Source organism: Garra rufa, chromosome 15 (genome assembly GCF_049309525.1).
Source record: "Garra rufa chromosome 15, GarRuf1.0, whole genome shotgun sequence".
Lineage (NCBI taxonomy): Eukaryota > Metazoa > Chordata > Actinopteri > Cypriniformes > Cyprinidae > Garra > Garra rufa.
The window spans coordinates 19908570-19930811 of record NC_133375.1 but is presented as its reverse complement, the minus strand read 5'-3'; the positions used below and the strand labels follow the sequence as shown (position 1 = coordinate 19930811).

The following is a 22242-nucleotide window of genomic DNA, read 5'->3' as shown; positions in this document are numbered from 1 at the left end:
AGCTTTGATTATGAGTCCTGGGCTTGGCTCATGTCTGTCAGTAGAGCTTTTGGATCATTTTATCAACAATACAGAGTTTGCACTTATGTCACGATTTGGTCAGTTACCAGGATGCGTGGCCATATTGGTAATACTCGGATGTAAACAACAGCATGGATTGCACGATTAATAGCGTGTGCAGGCGTCCCCGGAAAGGTTCCCGTTTTACAGCACGTTTAAAAACAACCTGCAAATAGACAATAAAAGCCAGACTAATCTGCTCTGGATCTCCCGAAATGTACCCGTTTATAATCTACTTCATAAATATTTAACCTTTTTAACATTATTAAAACTACATATTGAGTAATTGATACCTACCATGTTTGTCATGGAAAACACTTGTTTGTTAATATTGAGTTTGCAGTTTTAACGTATATGTTTGCTTAAATTTATTTGCAAGATCTGAGGTAAATGATCTATTGTGGCTTTCAGTGTGACTATAATTGTCATGCAATATGATATTCAAACTCACATTAGACACTTTTAACATTGAATGAAGAACATAATCAGGCTACTTGAGATTATAATTGTATAACTGGATTCAAAACGGCAGATTCAAAAAACCGCATATTAAAAGCGGCTAGAGTTACGTAATTAAATATATATTTCCTCCATGTGCAGCTATTGAGATGAGCAGCTCTGTGAAACAGCCAATCAGAGCAGAGCTCATCATTAATATTTACGGGACTTCCAAATAAGGCATTCTAGGGACAAATCCTAGGGTTGTAAATGGATTTGTAAAACTGTTTCTGGAGATTTTTTGCCCTTTCCTATGCCATTTATCTTCTATGTAGATATCAGAGAACAATTTAAAATATTGTTTCAATTCTGTGGCACCTTTAAAAACAACTACGGTAAGTTTGATCCTCAAACATCACTGTAATTGTCAATTATGATCTTATATGGAACTCACAACAATTAAAAAACAGGGACAAAACGTTTTTGTTTTTAAATTGTTGTGGGTTCCATATAATAATATCCTAATTTGTAGATAATCACAAGTGAGATTTCAGTAATATTTTGGCCACTGAACTAGAAAATGTCCACGGTTTTCATTTCAGAAATCTGGTCACCTTAACGGTTACAGCAACGGTTAATGCTGTCTAAACCACAGAAATTCATGTGGAAACTGCTAAATCAAAGAGAAGGACTCAGTAAGCAGGAAATGGCACAAAAACTAAAATTAATAGGTGGTAAAGATACATACAAGTAGTATTAATCAAAATATTAGCCTAATATTTCACCCACCTGACTGGAAATGATAAGAACAAACATGAATGTTGTCAAGATTCTTGCCCTGGAAATCCTGGTTCAGTTTAGCCGACCACAAACGCCTTTTGTTCCTCAGACAGTGTTTTGCACTCTTTTCCTTGATTTGTTATAAGTTTTGGCAGTCTATAGTACTCCAAATATTTTTTCTGGTCGGACCGATTAGTACAGCCCAAAACATGACAACAATTGACCATTTTCAGCAGCAATAATCAACAAAATATGCAAGTTTTGTTCTGTTCAGTGGCACTGTTTAAGTGCCACCAATATGTCTGATCGATGTTGCGCCATGAAAATGCATCCTATTTATACATCACAGGAATAAATTGCATTATTATATTTATTCAAATAGAAAACTGTTGTTTTAAATTGTAATAATATTCATAAATGTTGCCTTAGTGAGAGACTTCAAAAACACTACAACATTGTGCTTGTTCCAAGCTTTTGTAGTGTATACCAGTAGTGTATATAAAACATGGCAACCTTTGGCCCAGATCTAGGTTTTATTGAGCTAAGCAAACAGGCTGATTGGTCTAATCGTTGACATTAAGGTCGTAGAGGGCCTCATATCACATCTAAATTTGTGGAAAATACCTGTTGATGAAGCTGATGATGTTTACACACTGATAACATTTTTTCCTTGAAAGCAATGTTGAGTATAACAGGAATCTGAGCTTATGGCTGCTCAAGCCTGAGTTGTCATGGAGTTGCTGTCTGTGTCTCATCGGCTATTATTCTGTCAAGATTTATAGGATTACGTATCAGCAATGGTGCTATAAAACAGGGCTTGCTTTTTTATTTGATCAAAATACATTAAAACAGCAATATTTTGAAATATAATTACAATTAAAAAAAAGAGTTTTCCATTTAAATATATTTTAAAATGTGCTAATGTGTAATGGCAAAGCTGAATTTCCAGCATTCATTACTTCAATCCTTCAGAAATCATTTTAATACGATTTTCTGCTTAAAAAACATTTCATATTTTTTAAAACAGTTTTGCAGCCTAATATTTTGTGGGAACCATGATACATTTTCAGGATTCTCTGATGAATGCAAAGTTAAATTAACAGCATTTATATGAAAAATAAATATTTTATTACATCATAAATATTTTTATGTGAAAAAATGAGCTTGTACTCAAGATCCTCATGCATTTAAAGCACAGGGACAAAACTGCACCAGGCATTTAAATAAATGAAGTTCGCTAACCTCTCAGTCCTTCAAGACTCATTTCTTATGGCGCAACTTCTTTCCCAAGTTAGTACTCAAATAGCCACAACTGGGACGTACTTGTGCTGTTCTCTTACTGCTGCGTTTAAAGTCATGGGAAACAGACTATAGATGTGTTCCCCACTCAGCTAGACATGTCCCGGATAAGTACTTCAAAGTATCAAAGAACCTGTCTGTCTGTGTACTAACTCCATGGAGACAAATCAGACTGGTCTGCTTCATAAAAAAAAAAAAGAGTCTATTCTCTCTTCTCTTTTCAAGGGGTTACAGAGACAGAAAAAAAAAAACAGTGAGTAGTGAGTGAAAAATGTAGCCGGGTAATATGTTGCTGTTTATGTAATGCAGATTCTAGGCCAGGAGGCGAGTTCATCCATAGTTCAGTGGTGGCACAGCAGGATAATATTCTGATTACACTGAGTCTAGTCTGCCAATTACATTCAGTACTGTAGAACTTTACAGCATTCCTCATAAACCAGGGCTTTGTCTCTAGGTATGGCTGTCGTCAACAACATTTAACTGCCTTTTATTTTCCTACTGTGTGAACAGACACGTTCATTACCGCAGGCTGCTCAAACAGTAAGCACTTTAGCAGTTGAAAACTTCACATCTTAAGACTGAGATGTTCATTACTGTGATATTTGGTGGTAAGTGCAGGATAATTTATATATATTCATATCACATACACACATTTTTGCTCACTAAGGCTGCATTGTTTAACAGTAATATTGTAAAATAGTATTACTTTTTTTTAAATAATGCTTTTCTAATTTTAAGTTATTTTAAAATGTATTTGTGAGATGGAAAAGGAATTTTCAGCATCATTACTCCAGTTCTTAGTGTCACATGATCCTTCAGAAATCATTCTAATATGCTGGTTTGCTGCTTAAGAATAGTTCTCATTTTTAATGTTGAACAGTTTTGCTGCCTAATATTTTTATGGAAACAGTGATACATTTTCTTCAGGACTGTTTGAGGAATACAAAGCATTTTTTTTATTTTATTTTTTACAAATCTTTTGTAACAAATGTATTTACCATCAGTGTTGACCAATTTAATGGTTCCTTGTTAAATAACAGTGTTTATTTATTTATTTAAAAAAAATGTACTGAGCCCAAACTATTAAACAGTATGTATTCTCATTATATTTTTTATATGGTCCGATCTACAGAATTGGTGCAAAGTCAAGGCTAGAAACATCTAAAAAAAAATGTCTTTTTCCACAATTTTTGTATATATGCATATTGTATAATATCCAAGGTACACGTTCCTATTTATTGTGCGTTTAATTCTCATATTGCATTTTCAGAAAGTTTTGGAATATTTGTCTCTCCCCAAAATTGTCACTACCGAAACACTGCAGTATATAATTAAATAAGGGTTATACTAAACCTATTAAGATTTTGCTTACATCTACCTATTTATGCTATTTTCTTAAAATGTTTACAGAAGTAAATCAAAAACAATTACAATTTTAATAATATTTGAAGTGTGATTTATTAGATTTATTGTATTTTGAACTCAGTTTTTTATTGTAAAAGGCAAAAAGTAAAAAACACTGATTTCAAACTCAAAGGAACACTCCACTTTTTTTTGGAAATAGGCTCATTCTCCAACTCCCCCCGAGTTAATGAGTTGAGTTTTACCGTTTTGAAATCCATTCAGCCGTTCTCCTGTTCTGGCGATATCACTTTTAGCATAGATCATTGAATCCTATTAGACCAATAGCATCACGTTCAAAAATGACCAACAATTTTCGGTATTTGTCCTATTTAAAACTTACCTCTTCTGTAGTTATATTGTGTACTAAGACCGGCAGAAAATGTAAAGCTGCAATTTTCTAGGCCGATAAGATTAGGAGCTACACTCCCATTCCGGTGTAATAGTCAAGGACGTTTGCTGCCGTAACATGGCCGAAGCAGGAGCAGTAATATCACGCAGCACAAACTAAATTGCACCAATTCTGATGAATGGCACATATAACATAGCAAAGTTCCTTTGCTTTTATGTATTTCTTACAGAGGGAAGAGAGGAGATACTGAACCTAAACTGCAAGATTATTAACTTCATCCACTATTTAAAAGAAAAATGCAATCTGGATCCCCAAGGTAAATTAAAGCAAATATGCTTCAGCTCAGGTTACTATACGTAACATTTATTTTCAATGCTTAAATTAGATTCTTACGTTTTCGAAGTGTATATATAAATTGTTTCTGCATGTGCAAAACACACTACCCTGATGTTAGGGGGATGTAGATACTTTCTGTGGCTTTGCTGTGGTTTCTAAGGTGCTCCTAAGAGTTGTTAGATGTGAGGTTTCTAAAAAAACAACAACAAAAAAACCTAGTAAAGTTTTATTAGGGTTTGGGGTTTGTTCAACTTCAAGCAACACTAAACACACTAGCTGCTAACTGTTAATTCGAAGCAAAATAGATTTAGTGTAGGTGATCTAAAAAAAAAGAACTGTCCTCTGTAGAGACTCTGGACTTGATGGACAGGATGGGAGAGCTGGTAAACTTGGCAGAGAGAGCGCAGAGCGCCGACCTCGTCAGCAGTTTGCTGAAGGAGAGAGAGAGCTATATTCCATTACGTGTGTCACGTGAGTTCGCCCTTACCCACTTCAAGTACATCAGATACCACAACAGTTGTATGGAAAATCAGTAAAAACACCTTGCTTTGTATGTTCTCTTGTGCAGGAGGTGAAGGCAGTGAAGGTCCAAAGTATACTGCAGTGTATGACTTTGGGACAAGTTACCCTGAGCTAGCAGGCAATGCTTCAATTTCTCATTCATTCCTCTATACTTTATTAAAAAGGAAGAATTTGATATCATAAACACCAAGTTGTTGGTTCACCATTTAATGTAATCTTTCTTTCTGCTAAATATAGAGATGCTGAGAAAACTGTCAAATCCTTCAAAGGACAGGGACAAGAGGGGTGGAGCATCTAAAAGGGGAGGAGTCAGTCAAAGCCGCATCAAAGCTGCTATCAACTTTAAGAAAGCCATCACAACACCTCGGAGCTGAAGGCTTTCTTACTCTTTTCCTGTGTTTTTTTTTTTATCAATGTTGTAAATATTTTATTTATAAAATTCATTTGTATGAGTCCTTGGTTATCCACCTTTTTCCTCAATGTGGAAGACAGCCAATGGGTGAAACTTTCAATTTATTAGCCGCTATAGGAAAAAAAAGAGAAGAATAACAATGTACATTAAATGGTAAAACTGTTTGCACTACAAACCAGTGTGTTCATAATTATTAAGATAACACATTAAAATAATATGGTAAAACACCACCAATTTTTGATATTAAGTAGCAAACCGAGCTGTTTTGTACAGCCAAAAATGTTTGAACGCGGATGAGACCGAAAGCCAGATCCATAAAATTTACAAATGGCTGCACCCACTCTTACGGGGAAAAAAGGTGGATATCATATATATCAATATGAAGAATACATTTTGTTTGTGTATATACACAATCATTCAAAAGTCTGGGGTTGCTCTGATTTAAAAAAATAAAAATAAATTAATACTTCTATTCAGCAACGATGCATTAAATTGCTCACAAGATAAGAGACATTTATAATGTTATAAAATAATTTTATTTTAAATAAATTCAGTTTTGTAAACTCTCTATTAATCAAACAATCCACATCCTGGTTTCACAAAAATATGTTTTCAGCATTGATAATAATAACTGTGTCTTGTGCACCAAGTCAGCATATTCAAATGATTTCTGAAGGACCATGTGACACTGAGGACTTAAAAAATAGAGGAATATTTAATTTTAAAATATTAAAATGGAATAAAAGGCGCATGCGGTTGACAAAACTGAACCAAGATTTCCAGGGCAAGAATCTCAATTGTCACCATTTCTTTTTGAGCATTGCAATGTTAATTTAAAATGGTCATTTGCAGTGGGTAGTTTAACGTGTTAGAAAGCACACCTGCAGAAAAACGCCTACAGGTCATACTTTAGTTCTGTCTTGACTTGGTAATACATATAAAAGATAACAACAAATAATGTAAGGGGTTCACTTGTACCCTCTGTCGTGAGCAGATTGCATAAGAGCTGGACATGTGCTAGTTAAATAGTAATGTAAAGAGAGGTGAATTCACTCTCTCTGCTAACTGAACACGAGGACGGCAGCTCAAAATGTCTGAGAAAGACTTTGAATCGCTAGAAAAGGTTCTGGAGACATATGTACCTGAGGCTGAACGCAGAGAGGTCAGAAGACTGCTGTTCGGAAAAGAGCTCAAGTAAGTCACAAACGCACTTTCACTACTAGACGAAGACTACAAATCCCAGAGCTCAATTATGACTGGAGGCACATGCGGTGCACTCACAGATGACGATCACTTTGATTTGATTTGATATGATATGCTTCATTATGAAGCTAGGTAAATCTAAAATAATTAAGGGCATAACAGCCTCAAACGGTTGGCATTTGTCCAAATGTAAGGTAGGTCTAATACTAGAAGTTTATTTTCGCAACTACATCTAGGTTCAATCTGAGTAAATGATTTATGGTGGACTTTGGCCACAAAAGGTTCTCTGAGAATGTCCATGTCAACAGTGTGAATTTGCCTAAATACGACAATATCATACTCATAGATGTCTCGTGTGTCGACAACAATTTTTTAACCGTTTCCTTGGTTTTTCAAATTATTTTCAGACACTAAAAAAACAACACGACAACAGCTGAAAATTTTGTTTGTTCAGAAAATTAATTCTTTTCACATCGTGTATTTATAAAACCTTTTGGTTTTGCTCATTTTTCAGAAAATGTTTAGTCAAAAACTTGGAACATTTGTCTCAGATATACTTAGAAAATACCTAAAACACTTTTAAATAGACAAGACAACAACATCAGAGAATAGTTTAAAATCATCACTCATGAAAATTAACCAATAAAACCAAAAAATAAACATGGTTAAACAGATCAACTACACTAACCATAAATCAATTCGCGGATCGATTCTGAGATCTTACGAATGCATCGCATTTCTCTTTAGAATCGACACATCAGTCGGCCTTATTGGTGGCACTGAACCTAAACAACGCCACTGAACCGAACAAAACTCGCATATTTTGCTGATTGTTGCTGCTGAAAATGGTCAATTATTGTCATATTTTGGGCCAGGGGCGGCGTGGTTGGGTGAAAAGGGGGACTAAATTAGCAGGGCCCCAAGGGGGGGGGCCCTGAGGAGTGATTTTTTTTCCCTTTAAATATAATTTTAAGATCACAATAAATGTTGTTAACTAATGTAAATGCCTGGCGATCATGAACACCCCCCCCCCCCCCCCTTTTTTTTTAGGGGGGCCCCTTAGCTGAGTCAGTGCACAGGGCCCAGAATTCCCAGCGACGCCCCTGTTTTGGGCTGTCCTAATTGGTCAGACCGGGAAAAATATTTGGAGTAATATAGACTGACAAAAGAATGACAAATCAAGGAGAAAAGTCCAAAAAACTGTCTGAGGAACAAATGGCATTTGTGGTTGGCAAAACTGAACCAGGATTTCCAGGGCAAGAATCTGGATAACATTTGTGTATCATTTCTGGTCAGGTAGGTGAATATTAGGCTAATATCTTAATTAATCCTGATAGTACGTACTTACCTCCTATTAACTTTAGTTTGATTACGCCCTTTTCTGCTTAATAAGTTCTTCTGTATATAATTTAGCAGCTTCCACATGTTTTTTCCATGGTTTAGACAGCATAAATTAGCAGAACAACGTATTCAGTAGTACATTAACTGTGCAATCCATGCTGTTGTTTACATCCGAGTATTACCGGTATGGCCGCGCATTCAGGTAACTGACCAAATCGTGACATAAATGCAAACCCTCTAAAACCATGGTATTGCATAGTTTGGCTACACTAACCATAGTTTAACCTTAGTATTTGTAGGAAAATTGTGGTTATTCAAATGTTAATCAATATGCCAAAAAACATCACAGCTGGAAATGGAAGTATATGTTTGGTTGTTCTCTGTACATTCTTCTTGCACTGGTCCAACTGAACTGAAACATTTGTAAATGTATTTGTATTTGTCATCCCTGCTCTTCCTTAATTGTTTGATTGTAGAAGTTATTGAGCGTATGCCATTTTGATAAATATACATTTTTCATGTATTTCAGGAAGCTGGACTTTCCCCAGAGTGCAATAGATGCTGCAGTGGAGCAAGATTTTGATCTGAAGGGTTATGTGTTTGAAGCTTCTCCAGAGCAGCTCAGACCGCCCAGAACTGTTCGCGTGGGACTCATTCAAAACAAGATAGTCCTGCCCACTGATGCTCCTGTTCTTGAACAGGTGAGAAAAGAAGTACACCGTGCAAATAATGGCCAGGTGGCACATTTTAGCTCTGACAGGCCCATATGTACATTTTTAAGGAAGGAAAGGAAAGGAAGTGAGGTGAGGCCAAGTATGGTGACCCATACTAGGAATTTGTGCTCTGCATTTAACCCATCCAAGTGCACACACACAGTAGTGAACACACACACACCGTGAACACACACCCGGAGCAGTGGGCAGCCATTGCTGCGGCGCCCGGGGAGCAGTTGGGGGATCGGTGCCTTGCTCAAGGGACTCACCTCAGTCGTGGTATTGAGGGTGGAGAGAGTGCTGTGCATTCACTCCCCCCACCTACAATCCCTGCCGGACCTGAGAATCGAACCTGCAACCTTTGGATTACAAGTCCGACTCTCTAACCATTAGGCCACGGCTGCCCCCATATACATATGCATGCTAAAACAATTTTCATATTTAGTATTGTTGACTTGAATTCATCACACTCTTGACTAAATATTCTTGTCTTGCTTTCACAGATCACAGCTCTGCACAAGCGTGTGGGGGAGATGGTAGAGGTGGCGGCCATGTGTGGGGTCAATATCGTGTGCTTCCAGGAAGCCTGGAGTGAGTACACAAAAACACACACAGACACACAAGCATCTCACTCCACTCTCTTTCCACAAAATTCACCACTGTCCGACTACAGCAAGAATGTATGCAGATCTTGGGTGTCATCTTGTTTATAGCATATTTTTTTGTTAAATACATTTGTATTATATAATTATATAATACAAATGTTATCCAAAAATAATGGATTTATTTATTGACTGACTTACTTATTTTCCTAGTTGACAAAAATATGGTCTTATACACAAACACTACCAGTCAGAAGATTTGAACAGTAAGCTTTTTAAGTCTCTTCTGCAAATCAAGCCTGCATTTATTTGATCCAAATACAGCAAAAACAGTAAAATATTAATATTTAAAAAAACTGTTTTCTATTTAAATATATATTTTAAAACGTCATTTATTCCTGTGATTTCAAAACGGAATTTTTAGCATCATTGCTCCAGTCACATGATCCTTCAAAAATCATTCTAATATTCTGATTTGCTGCTCAAAAAACATTTATTATTAAGTTGAAAACGGCAGAGCAGATTTTTTTCAGGTTTCTTTGATGAATAGAAAGTCTGATAATATAAATCTTTTGTAACATTATAAAAGTCTTTATCATCACTTTATATCAATGTAAGGCATCCTTGCTAAATAAAAGTATTAATTTCTATCATTTTTTTCTCAAAAAAAAAAATACTGACTCCAAGCTTTTGAGTGGTATAATGTACAATGTTACAAAAGTTTTTATTTCAGATAAATACTGATCTTTCAATTCATCAAGGAAACCTGAACAAATTTATTAAACCGTTTTAAATATTGATAATAATAATAAAAATGATTCTTGAACAGCAAATTAGCATATTACAATAATTTCTGAAAGCTCATGTGACACTGAAGACTGGAATAATGATGCTGGGAAAAAAACCCTACATTTTAAAATAGATTCAAATAGAAAGCAATTATTATAAATAGTAAAAAATATTCCAAAATTGTACTGTTTTTGCTGTACTTTGGACTTTGTTCTCCTCAAAAGTCATGTGGTGTAATTGTTAAATTAATTTAAAATTATTTTATATAGTTTTAGAGGAATAGCATGTCATACTGTTTGACACATGACCAACTACTACTCATATATAGTCATAAAAATCAAAAAAAAATTTATTCCACGGCTGTCTATAACCATTTCCTGTTGTCCTCCAAGCAATTACTAGGCTTATTTATGAGCGTATATAAGATCGGAAGACTTCTTGGCCTTCAGTGACGTAACATGCCTGTGATGACATCAGCAGAATCTGGTTTACATCAGCAAAGCGCAGCAGGACTGTAGTGACGAAGTTTCAGCTGCGCTCGCAGTTTGTCTGTTTGTGTTGGCCAAGGCGGGCTGTAGGGATGCAAGTTGATGAAAGGGAGTCTCATGCTCCAATTATAAACTCTCCAGGCATCCCAAAGGTCATTCAGTCCCTCTGGGTCTCAACAGGTCCCTTTGCCCAGGCTTGAACCCCCTTAACCACCACCCCACGTTAAACCTTTGACCCCTGCTGCTCTGACTTCCTGTGTCTCCATGCAAATCTGTGAAGCATGTTTGCTTTGATAGTAGTCATTTAAAAATGCCATGTAAACAAATGATCATTTCATCCCGCTCCAAACAAGACAACAACTGCTAATGAAAAATAAGACCATAAACTTAACCGCTGTACTCCTCATCCTCCCTCTCAGCAAGAAAAACAAAGTTTTATTGGACACCGAGGAGACTCGACTCCAATAGTTTGAACTCTCATAAATAAAAAATCAGTTCTGGTCAGAATAAAGTCTTGCAGGGAAAACATTAAGCATTGTTTTTTCCTGTGTCCTCCGTATATAGCAATGCCTTTTGCATTCTGTACACGAGAGAGGGAGCCCTGGACAGAGTTTGCCGAATCGGCTGAGGACGGGCTCACCACACGCTTTTGTATTCAGGTAAGAGTTGAATAAATGGATGTCCTCATGTAAAGGTTAAGATCATCCAAGTTACATAGTCAAATATTTAACCTCAGTCCACTAATTGATCATTTGTTTACTCCTCAAACTCAGCACGAGGCTGTATTTCCATTAGGATGGACTGAATCATTGTATTCCCTTGTGCCCATTGCAAAGGGAGTTACTTTTGATATAGGGCATGTTTGTTTTAACTGGTGTAGTGCTGCGCAGCTGCTTTGAGGCTGGTGATTTGTTAATGGAAGTAGCAGGAGGTTAAGCCCACAGAGGGGACAGGGACATACTGACCACAGACCGATGAGCAATGCGGCACGTAACTCTGGAATCTTCTGACACTGAACTCTGAGGAATTAAGTGGCCTTTGACTGTTTACAGTGGAAATGCATCTATGCTTTCGCGAATATATCCTAAAAGGACATTTCTAGAAACATTTAGTGGTGTATTATTTAAGTACTTTTTTGTATTCTTTCCTGTTCAGTGTAGTTTTTCATCATGCAGATTCCTCTAGACCACTAGACATTATACACAAGGAAAAAAGGGGGAAAACAGTTATTGAATATTAATTTATTCAGAAATGCATAAAAAATACAGTTTTTCTTTCTTTTTCTTTTTTTGACGCATAAAATAGAAATGTCATGTTATACAATTTTCCTGATATAGTGAAATGTAAAAAAAAAACAATCTTTAAAAAGAAAAATCTATAAAGTAGTTTGGCATTAAATATTTTAATATTTATTATAAATATAAAAGAACATGCCAAAATATATTCATGTTTTTTTTAAACACTGCCTCTTGGCTTATTAATATTTGAAAAGGGGAGTACATATAAAAGATTATGCCAAACTACTAATATTTTTAAAAAAAAAGCTGCCTCACAGCTTATTAATATTTGAAAATATTTTGTCCAGCAAATCGAACTCATGTTGTGCGAACAGTAGGGCTGTCACTAATGATTATTTAGGTAATCGAGTAATCGGTCAATTATTCTGACAGTCAAATACTCAGATCATTATAATTTTTTTTTTTTGTATTCTTTTTTTCCCCAGATGAATGTTATAATAAACTTAAACTCACAACAATATGCAGAGATGGATGAGACACTCCACACATGTAAAAGCTAACAGTTTGTGTGGAGCAGCATTTAATGTGAACGGATCACCCTGAAAACCACATATACATTTCACTGAGTCATAACGTTTGTGAATTCACAATATCATTATACTTTATTATGATTTTTAAATGGGTTTAATATATCATGCAGCCCTGGAAAACGGTCTAATAATGCATTTCATGAATTCTCATCCGTGGAATGCGCCACTTTCTGTATTTCGGCAATTACTCGACACAGGCAAAATGCAATCAAGGATTTTTCGAGTACTCATGACAGCATGCAAAATAAAAAGAAGTAAAACTAGAAATTAAACCCTTTTTATCACTGCGTGTCAAGGTCAGTGAGTCTCTTAAAATATTAGATAATTCTGCCTTTTTATAGCAAGGCAAAGTTAGCTCATGTTAAAAATGTCATGTGATTCTTTTGCTGTATTCTTCTTTCTGCAGTCATTACTTCTCATGCTAATACCACTCGTGCTTGATTTTTATTTTGTAGCTGGCCAAAAAATACAACATGGTGGTGGTGTCTCCCATTTTGGAGAGAGATGAGATCCACGGTGGAACATTGTGGAACACTGCAGTGGTGGTGTCCAATAATGGCAATGTTCTAGGCAAATCACGGAAGAATCACATTCCCCGCGTGGGAGACTTCAACGAGGTCGGTGTCACCCTCAGCGTAACAGTCAAACAACTGTCAGTGTGAAAGAACACAGCTACAGTGACACGCTGTATTTAGATTAATAGAGTGTCATCACTTGTTTACATAAAGATAACATGAGTTAATTGAGCTGTAAATTAAATGTTAATACACTGCGTTCCAAAAGTCTGAGACCATTAGTGGAAATGCTTTTGCATTTTAAGAAATAAAAAAAATACAAATTAGATTACTGTATTAAAATATACCTTTATACGGTCAACAGTTTGGAAAAGTGAGAAAATATAAAATGTAATTTTTTGGGATGTTTAAAAAAAAAAAAAAAGATGTCTCTTATGCTTACCAAGGCTGCATTTATATGATTAATTAAAACAGTAATATTGTGTTTATTCCTGTGATGGCAAGACTGAATTTTTAGCATCTTTACTACAGTCTTCAGTGTCACATGATCCTTCAGAAATCACTCTAATATGCTGATTTTGTGCTCAGATAGTATCAATTATTGTTGGTACTGAAATATTAATGATGGGTCTTATTGTTGTCAGTGCTAAAAACAAATTTTGCTGCTTAATATATTTGTGGAAATCATGGTACATTTTATTTAATGAATATACAGTTCAAAAGAACAGTATTTATTTGAAATCTTTTGCAACATTATAATTGTCTTTACTGTCATTTTTGATTAATTTAAAATGTAATGGTTACCACACCTTAACACATTGATCAGATGATATATTTCAAAGCATTCATCTGCTTTTTGTCCTTAAAACGCTATTGTGAGTAAAATTAATTTCTTACGCAGCTCATCCAACGCCTCCGTTGCTAATTCCAAAACATCATTTTAGACCTAGTATTGACACTTGCACACCTTAGAATGTCCGTCAGCCAATCAGATTCAAGCATTAGTAGTATAAGCTTTAAAGTAATGACTGCTGAAAATCCTACTTTGTCTTCACAGGAATAAATTACATTTTAGAATATTTTCAAATAGAAAAAATTTAATAACATTTCACAATATTACTGTTTTACTGAATTTTCAATCAAATAAATGCAGCCTTAAGGCCATCGCACACCGAGTACAAAATTTTCGCCTGAAATTTCAGCACGTTAAAAAATAAATACGACCTCACTTTATGTCAATGGAGTTTACACACTGCCTCCGAAACTTTCATCCGTCATAAAAAAAATTTGGTTCGATTTTCTAGGAAAGGATGTCGAATGAGAGAAAAACGAAAAAACGCATACGAAAATTTTGGACTCAGTGTGCAATGACCTTTAGTGAGCACAAGAGACTTTATTCAAAAACATGACAAAAATCTTATTTTCAAATTATTCCAAACTTTGAATCTCTAGTGTATTATACAAAATTGAGCATAAATATCGGAATGTACTTTTTCTTGAATGACAGCAGCACTCAAGAGGCATGAACTCCACAAGTCTGTGTAAAACCTGAATATCATGCTCTCCAGCATTCTTGAGAATGATCCGGAGCATCTTCAGCTCCAAAGGAAACAAGAACGTCTGACCGTCTGTACAAAGTCACATAATTATTTATTTGAATAGTGACCTAGAAATAGCGCAGAATCTGAAATATCTCTTGTCTATTTTAGGTTGTAACAATGTGTTTTGCTTTACGTTTTTCAGAATTGTAAAACTTTATTTTCAGTTTGACAAAAAGTGACAATTTTTGGATCAGTATTTTCAATATTTATCAGTATTTTGTGCTGCCTCATGGGCATGTCTATATCTATATCTATCTATATCTATGTCGCGTGCGTGCGTGCGTGCGTGTGCATGTGCATGTGTGCACTTGTACAGCTATCTTTGTGAGGGCCAGTTTGAGTTTTAGACCATCGGAGTTGGTCCCATTTTGGCCCCCCCATTTTGGCAGGTCCACATTTTCTGAGACCCCTTTAAAGGTCTGTTTGAGGGTCAAGACTTCAGGGATCAGATTATAATAGGGTAAAGGTTAGGTTTAGGGTAAGCGTTTGGGTAAGGCACAGGTTCTAATGAGTAGGGTTAGGGTACGAAGCTAGAGATTGAATGTCCTCACAAAGATTGATGTACAGGGTTGTGTGTGTGTGTGTGTGTGTCTGTGTGTCTGTGTATCTGCACTACATGATCTGTGGGCAGTTTAAGTGGTTGAGAGTAGTTGATTTCTCCCCAGCTGTGCTGTTTATCAGTTTCATGTTGTGCCTTTGATCCTTTCCACACTGTGATAATGCTCAATTCAGGAAATGTGCCCACACTCATTTCCTGGAACACAAGCCTGTGTGTACCTGCAGGAACCAGATGGCAGAGATGGCTCAGTTCTGTTGTTTTCAGTAAAATTAAGGAGAATTTTGCTGCCGTCTATGCTAATAAACATCAGTGTTGGAAAGGGTTTACACAGAAACTCTTCTGAGAATCCAGCTTAGAATTTCCATGCTGCATCACTTGCATGAATTTAAACTAACATCACAAACTGGCCACAATCGAAAATATCAGAGCACAGATATCACATATACCACTGATTACTGCTAAAAAGCTTATCTCTCATGCAGTCTTTAAATAGTTGCACGCCCTTACACATGCCGTCAATGACAGATGGTTTTAAAATAGCGTGTATTATTTGGTGTCATCCTATAGCACACAGATTTTGTCAAATTTGTCATGAAACAGCCATTTATTACTCTCCACTTATTCGCCATATGCCAGTTATTGAATTCATGAATGTACACATAAAACAAAAAGACCACCAATGTTTGAAAGAGATTTTTTGTAAGACTAATCAACTTAAATATGTAAAACAATTATTTCAGGCATCATTATTCATTATTCAGTAAAGCTTAGTATAAAAATACTGGTAATTCTGACCTTACAGTGATTTTTTTAATGAGAATATATGTGACCCTGGACCACAAAACCAGTCTCAAGTATCACAAGTATATTTGTAATAATAGCCAACAATACATTGTATGGATCAAAATTACTGTTTTTTTTTTCTTCTTTTTTTTATGCCAAAAATCATGAGGATATTAAGTAAAGATCATGTTCCATGAAGAAATTTAGTAAATTTCCTACTTTGGACATATCAAAACATTTTTGATTAGTAATATGCATTTCAATAAACTTTTTTTTCTACAACTTTAAAGGTGATTGATTAAAAGATTAAATCTTAATTAATTAAATCTTAATAAAAAAAAATAAAAAATTCCCTTATGACTGGTTTTGTGGTCCAGTGTCACGTATATGATCTAGTTGCAAAAGTTCAAATATTTAGAAAAATGTCCTGTCACACAGACAAAATAGTTTTGTTTTGTTTTGTTTTTTTGATAAAAGATCATTTTTAACCTAATTAGATGAACTGTTGGTGAAGATACGTTAGTTTTAATAATTCAATAAATAAGACAAACACTACCAGTCAAAGGTTTTTTTTAATGTTTGGTGTTTAATGTTTTTTAAGGAATTCTCTTCTGCTCACCAAGCCTGTATTTATTTGATCCAAAGTACAGCAAAACTAGTAACATTTTGAAATATTTTTTACTATTTACAGTAACTGTTTTCTATTTGAATATATTTTAAAATGTAATTTATTCCTGTTATCAAAGCAAAATTTTCAGCATCATTACTCAGAAATCATTCTAATTTGCTGAGGTGCTGTTCAAGAAACATTTTATTATTATTATCAATTTTTAAAACAGTCGTATACTTTTTTTTTTTTTTTTTAGGATTCTTTGATGAATAGAAAGTTCCGAAGATCAACGTGGGAGGGGGGGTGCAGGGGTTTATATTATATTAAAATTAAAATAATATTAATTTAATAAATAATATTAATACTATTATAAATAAAAGAAATGAATACTTTTATTTAGCAAGGATGCTTTAAATTTTATAAAGTTACATGGTAAATGGTACATTTCTATTTCAGATAAATGCTGTTAATAATAATAATAATATAATAATAATAATAATAAATGTTTTTTGAGTAGCAAATCAGAATATTACAATGATTTCTGAAGGATCATGTGACTGGAGTAATGATGGCAAAAAATCAGATTTGACATCACAGAAATAAATTACATTTTTTAAAACAAAATTCAAATAGAAAACGGTTTTAAATGGTAAAAATATTTCTAAATGTTACTGTTTTTACTGTACTTTGAATCAAATAAATGCAGGCTTAGTGAGCAGAAGAGACCTATTTGAAAAAATCATTAAAAATCTTACTGTTCAAAAACTTTTGACTGGTAGTGTAATGGTTTAATAAATGAGGCATATTCCCACCACTAATGCACAGACTGATCATATATTATATCAGCGATATTTCAGTCACAGTCTGCTTACATCAGCACTTTGAATACTGCTTGGCCAATCAAATTCGAGTTCTGGAACTATCTGTTGTGTAAACAAAAGAATAAAGCCTTTGTGACACACATACAACACTCAATTATCAGTGCCCGTTTGCTGCATAATCTAGCAAACCCTCATTCATAACATGGCTTATCTTCATTTCTGTTAAATACATTATCCCATTTAGATCGGTTCATATGGCAAATATGGGTGTATGTGGGACCTTTTAGGGTATAAACCTTTTGATGTGTTATCCAGTACAGTGGAAAGTCTCAAAATGTGATGTTATATCCAAACCACTATGGGTGGCCTTGCCCATATTTTTTTTAATGATGGTGGTCTTAGTGTTGTTTAATTTATGGCAACATAAATTCAGAATTCCTGTTGATAATGTTTATCCCATGTGTTTATCCCAATCTTTTACTGGAGCACTACAATAAAAATAGTACTTAAATTGAACTAAACCCGATTATAAATTAAACTGCATCTTTCTCCAGTCGACATATTACATGGAAGGGAACACCGGCCACCCTGTATTCCAGACACAGTTTGGAAAGATTGCTGTCAACATCTGCTACGGCCGACACCACCCTCTCAACTGGTTAATGTACAGCGTAAATGGGGCTGAGATCATCTTTAACCCTTCGGCCACAGTTGGATTGCTCAGGTATCGTGTTGTAACACAGTTTTATGGGAATAACACAGAGCCTGTATTCCATCATGCTGATGCTGGTTTTGTGTTACAGTGAACCAATGTGGCCGATTGAGGCTAGAAATGCTGCCATTGCAAACCACTGCTTCACCTGTGCCATCAACCGCGTGGGAACGGTATGTGTCACTTGTTGTCCAATAACTGCCACAAAAATCACGTAAATTATCCAATAGATGCTTTTGAGTCTACACAATACACAAGAGATTCTCAGGAAATCTCCTGCTTGCCCCAACTATGCACTGTTTATACTGAGATAATATCGCAACCACAACTAAAGTAAACTATATATATGATCCAATATGATTAGATAAGCACATGCTAATAATTTAAACAGGATTATAGGCCAAACTGCAAATAATGTTAGACAGATGAAAAAACAAGTTGAGCGCTTGCCTTTTTTCTGTGGCTCTGTTGAGTCTGGTCTCTGTTAGTGGTTATAATGTCTTAGAGGGATGACTTTTATTCTCAGAGGTAGATACAGTAAACCAATTATCTTTAAATTGGCTTAAATGGGAGTTATTTCAACAGTCTTTTATGCAGCGCTCTTGTGCCTCACACGAAAGAGGTTCAGATATGTGTTTTCTGCTGCCCTCTACTGTTGATTTCTGGCTATTATAGAGTCTTGATCTAGATCTGTCTTTTCCAGGAGTATTTCAAGAATGAGTTCACATCTGGAGATGGAAAGAAAGGTATTTATCCGTTTATTGTGACCATGTGTATATATTTGTACATATAATTGTTTTCTCTTGCTTGTTACTTTAATGGATTTTAATGGACTTTAATGGATTTTTGTCCTTTAATCATATATATATATATATATACAGTTGAGGTCAAAAGTTTACATACACCTTACAGAATCTCCAAAATGTTAATTATTTTACCAAAATAACAGGGATCATACATAATGATGTTATTTTTTTATTTAGTACTGATCTGAATAAGATATTTCACATAAAAGATGTTTTTCACATGTGAAAATAATTGAATTTATAAAAATGACCCTGTTCAAAAGTTTACATACACTTGATTCTTAATACTGTGTTGTTACCTAAATGATCAACAGCTGTTTTTTGTTGTTGTTGTTGTTTTTTGTGATAGTTGACCATGAGTCCCTTGTATGTCCTGAACAGTTAAACTGCCCACTGTTCTTCAGAAAAATTCTTTGGTTTTTCAGCATTTTCATGTATTCAACACTTTCCAGCAATGACGGTAGGATTTTGAGATCCATCCTTTTACACTGAGGACAACTGAGGGACTCATATGCAACTATTACAGAAGGTTCAAACGTTAGGGGCCAGGGGTGTAAACTTTTGAACAAAATGAAGATGTGTACATTTTGCCTAAATATCATATTTGTTTCATTTAGTACTGCCCTTCAGAAGCTACAGAAGACACTAACATGTTTAATAAATTAAATTTACCCTGATCTTCAAACCCTGTGAAAATTGCACAAATATTTAATCTCCCAGAAAATAAGACATTTCACTTGTAATGAACCTAAAATGTATTAGGTCTGAGTGTAACGGAGACATTTCTTGTAGGTCATTCATACAGCAGATGGCACTCTAGGCTTAAAAATGAAATATGGGTCAAAACCTAAAGATCATTCCCATCTGTATACATATGTGAGTCCACCTGTCTCTTTCCCAGAGCTTAGTGTCTATGTGTCAGCGAATAAAGGATCGGCGTATCTGTCTGTCAATCTAGTATCTGTATCGTTGGCGGGCTGAGGACAAGAGAGCTTGTTTAAAGGTGTCGTGTTCCTAAAGCTCTGGTCTGTCAGGCTCTGTTCTCGCTTTCAGCCCTCATTACTGTTGCATAAGCCTTCAACCTGAACACAAAATCCGCCATTGCTGTTTTACATGTGCAGTCTCTGTGTAAGATGACCAGGGTCATGCAGACATAAGCAACATACATGTATGAGGGGCATTTGTCCATGCATAGGGTACAAAATACAGTCTAAACCTTTTTTTTTCTTACCAAATGTTCAGTGAAATTAGGTGTTCAACCTTCAGAAAATGTTGAACTTCAGCCTCAGGCGATGAAACTAGATATTATGTGAGGTTTTATTTTTTCAAGTCATTTTCTATGAGGTTTAAATGTTTTGCAACCCTGTTGGGACATGAGTAAGTTTAAAACTGGCATGTGGTTTGGTTGTAAATACAGAAAAACATTACAAATTTTTTTGAAACAAAAGTTATGCTAGTTTAAAGTCAGTTAAATTTTTTTGAAGAAATTACTACTTTTCATAAATCCTAAAAATATGCAAAATATGCTGCTGGGGTGCGAAATCTATAAATCAGTGCTTTTTGGTTACGGGATTCCTTTATGTCCTCAAAAAACTGATGAGTTTTTTTTTTTTGTTTTTTGAGAAATTTATATTTTTGTTTGGCAAGGACACATTAAACTGATAATGTGACACTGAAGACTGATTAATGATACTAAACATTTAGCTTTGCAATCACCAATAATTTATATTTTAAAATATATTAAAATAGAAAAGAGTTCATTTAAATTATAATATTTCACAATATTACTGTTTTAATGTATTTTTGAACATTCCATAAAACTTTCAACCAGTAGTGTGCATTTATTATATTATTCTATTTCTGGTTTGTCTCATCCATAGCGCACAATGACTTTGGCCACTTTTACGGCTCCAGCTACGTCGCTGCACCTGACGGCAGCAGATCCCCAGGACTATCCAGAACCCGCGATGGCCTACTGGTGGCAGAGATGGACTTGAACCTAAATCGCCAAGTTGCAGACAAATGGAACTTTAAGGTGGGATAAAGAAATGTTAAACTACACTTTATTCCTTAAAGGATTAGTTCACTTCCAGAATAAAAAATTCCTGATAATTTGCTCACCCTCATGTCATCCAAGATGTTCATGTCCTTCTTTCTTCAGTCAAAAAGAAAATAAAGTTTTTGAGGAAAACATTACACGATTTTTCTCCATATAGTGGACTTCAATGGTGGCCAATGGATTGAAGGTCCAAATTACAGTTTCAAAGCATCTTCAAAGGGCTCTACACGATCCCAGTCGAGGCATAAGGGTCTTATCTAGCAAAACGACTGGTCTTTTAAAAAAAAAAAAAAAAAAAAATCTAATTTATATACTTTTTAACCACAAATGCTCATTTTGCACTAGCCTGACCTCACACATACATAATTATGCCCATGAAAACACACATCGCAGTTAGTGCAAGATGAGCATTTGTGGTTAAAGTATACAAGTTCTTATTTCTTTTGGAAAATGACCAGCTGTTTTGCTAGATAACACCCTCATTTCTTGGCTGCGATCGTGTATAGCTCTTTGAAGCTGCACTGAAACTGCAGTTTGGACATTCAACCTGTTGGCTCCTATTTAAGTCCAATATATGAAGAAAAATCCTGGAATGTTTTCCTCAAAAATCTTTTTTTTCGACTGAAGAAAGAAAGAAATGAACATCTTCATTGACATGGGGGTGAATAAATTATCAGAAAATCTTGATTCTGGAAGTGAACTAATAACAAATGTCACTGTAGGACTGTTCACATCCAATAAATACTGAACAAGGTTTGTGTCTGGTAGCATCTGCGTGCCATTCACATGTGAATCTCTCTGTAGATGACTGGAAGGTATGAAATGTATGCAGAAGAGCTCAAAAAAGCTGTCCAGCATGACTTCAAACCCAACATTGTTAAGGAGTGAGCTTATCAGGAAACATGAGTGCCAAAAGCCTTTGAGAGGAACCGTGCTTTCAGCTGAAAGCCAAAGTCTGCAGATGCAGGAGAACAATTATGTATTAGAGATAAGTCCTTGTACCTCTACTTGAATTTCACAAAATAACTTATATAATTTATCCGTTAATTTTTAAGGTCAATAATGGAAGGATGCATTTGATTAAAATACAAATCCAACTTTTATTCATTTCTGAAATGCAACTATATATTTCATAAAAATAAAGTTTGCCATATCAACATTCCTTACGTTCCTTTAAAAAAAGCACAAGCTGATGTAATTGAACACCTGATG

At 35.1% G+C, this 22242-nt stretch overlaps 2 protein-coding genes across 3 annotated transcripts; both read left to right on the top strand.

Moving 5' to 3' along the window:
- The first annotated feature begins 3099 nt into the window (after positions 1 to 3099).
- LOC141286500 (uncharacterized protein C22orf15) lies at positions 3100 to 6072 on the top strand. Its single transcript, XM_073818549.1, has 5 exons — positions 3100 to 3185; positions 4560 to 4646; positions 5015 to 5137; positions 5235 to 5306; positions 5426 to 6072. Exons 1-5 carry the CDS (start codon positions 3161 to 3163, stop codon positions 5560 to 5562), a joined length of 444 nt encoding a protein of 147 aa, XP_073674650.1. The 5' UTR covers positions 3100 to 3160; the 3' UTR covers positions 5563 to 6072.
- Positions 6073 to 6593: 521 nt separating this feature from the next.
- Positions 6594 to 22187, top strand: upb1 (ureidopropionase, beta). 2 transcript variants are annotated; one of them, XM_073819378.1, is made up of 10 exons: positions 6598 to 6794; positions 8674 to 8845; positions 9361 to 9448; positions 11301 to 11395; positions 13020 to 13181; positions 18008 to 18177; positions 18257 to 18338; positions 18869 to 18911; positions 20852 to 21006; positions 21835 to 22187. In XM_073819378.1, exons 1-10 carry the CDS (start codon positions 6691 to 6693, stop codon positions 21916 to 21918), a joined length of 1155 nt encoding a protein of 384 aa, XP_073675479.1. In that variant the 5' UTR covers positions 6598 to 6690; the 3' UTR covers positions 21919 to 22187. The 2 variants fall into 2 exon arrangements, with proteins under 2 accessions (XP_073675480.1, XP_073675479.1); XM_073819379.1 differs by lacking the exon at positions 13020 to 13181 and having other exon boundaries at positions 6594 to 6794.
- The last annotated feature ends 55 nt before the right edge of the window (positions 22188 to 22242 follow it).

Coding starts and splice junctions, on each gene's coding strand:
- LOC141286500 (XM_073818549.1), top strand. CDS start 3,161: ATGTTCATTACTGTGATATTTGGTG. Junction 3,186..4,559: donor CATTACTGTGATATTTGGTG/GTAAGTGCAGGA, acceptor TATTTCTTACAG/AGGGAAGAGAGGAGATACTG. Junction 5,138..5,234: donor TATTCCATTACGTGTGTCAC/GTGAGTTCGCCC, acceptor TCTCTTGTGCAG/GAGGTGAAGGCAGTGAAGGT.
- upb1 (XM_073819378.1), top strand. CDS start 6,691: ATGTCTGAGAAAGACTTTGAATCGCTAGAAAAGGTTCTGGAGACATAT. Junction 6,795..8,673: donor CTGTTCGGAAAAGAGCTCAA/GTAAGTCACAAA, acceptor CATGTATTTCAG/GAAGCTGGACTTTCCCCAGA. Junction 18,178..18,256: donor GCCACAGTTGGATTGCTCAG/GTATCGTGTTGT, acceptor TTTGTGTTACAG/TGAACCAATGTGGCCGATTG.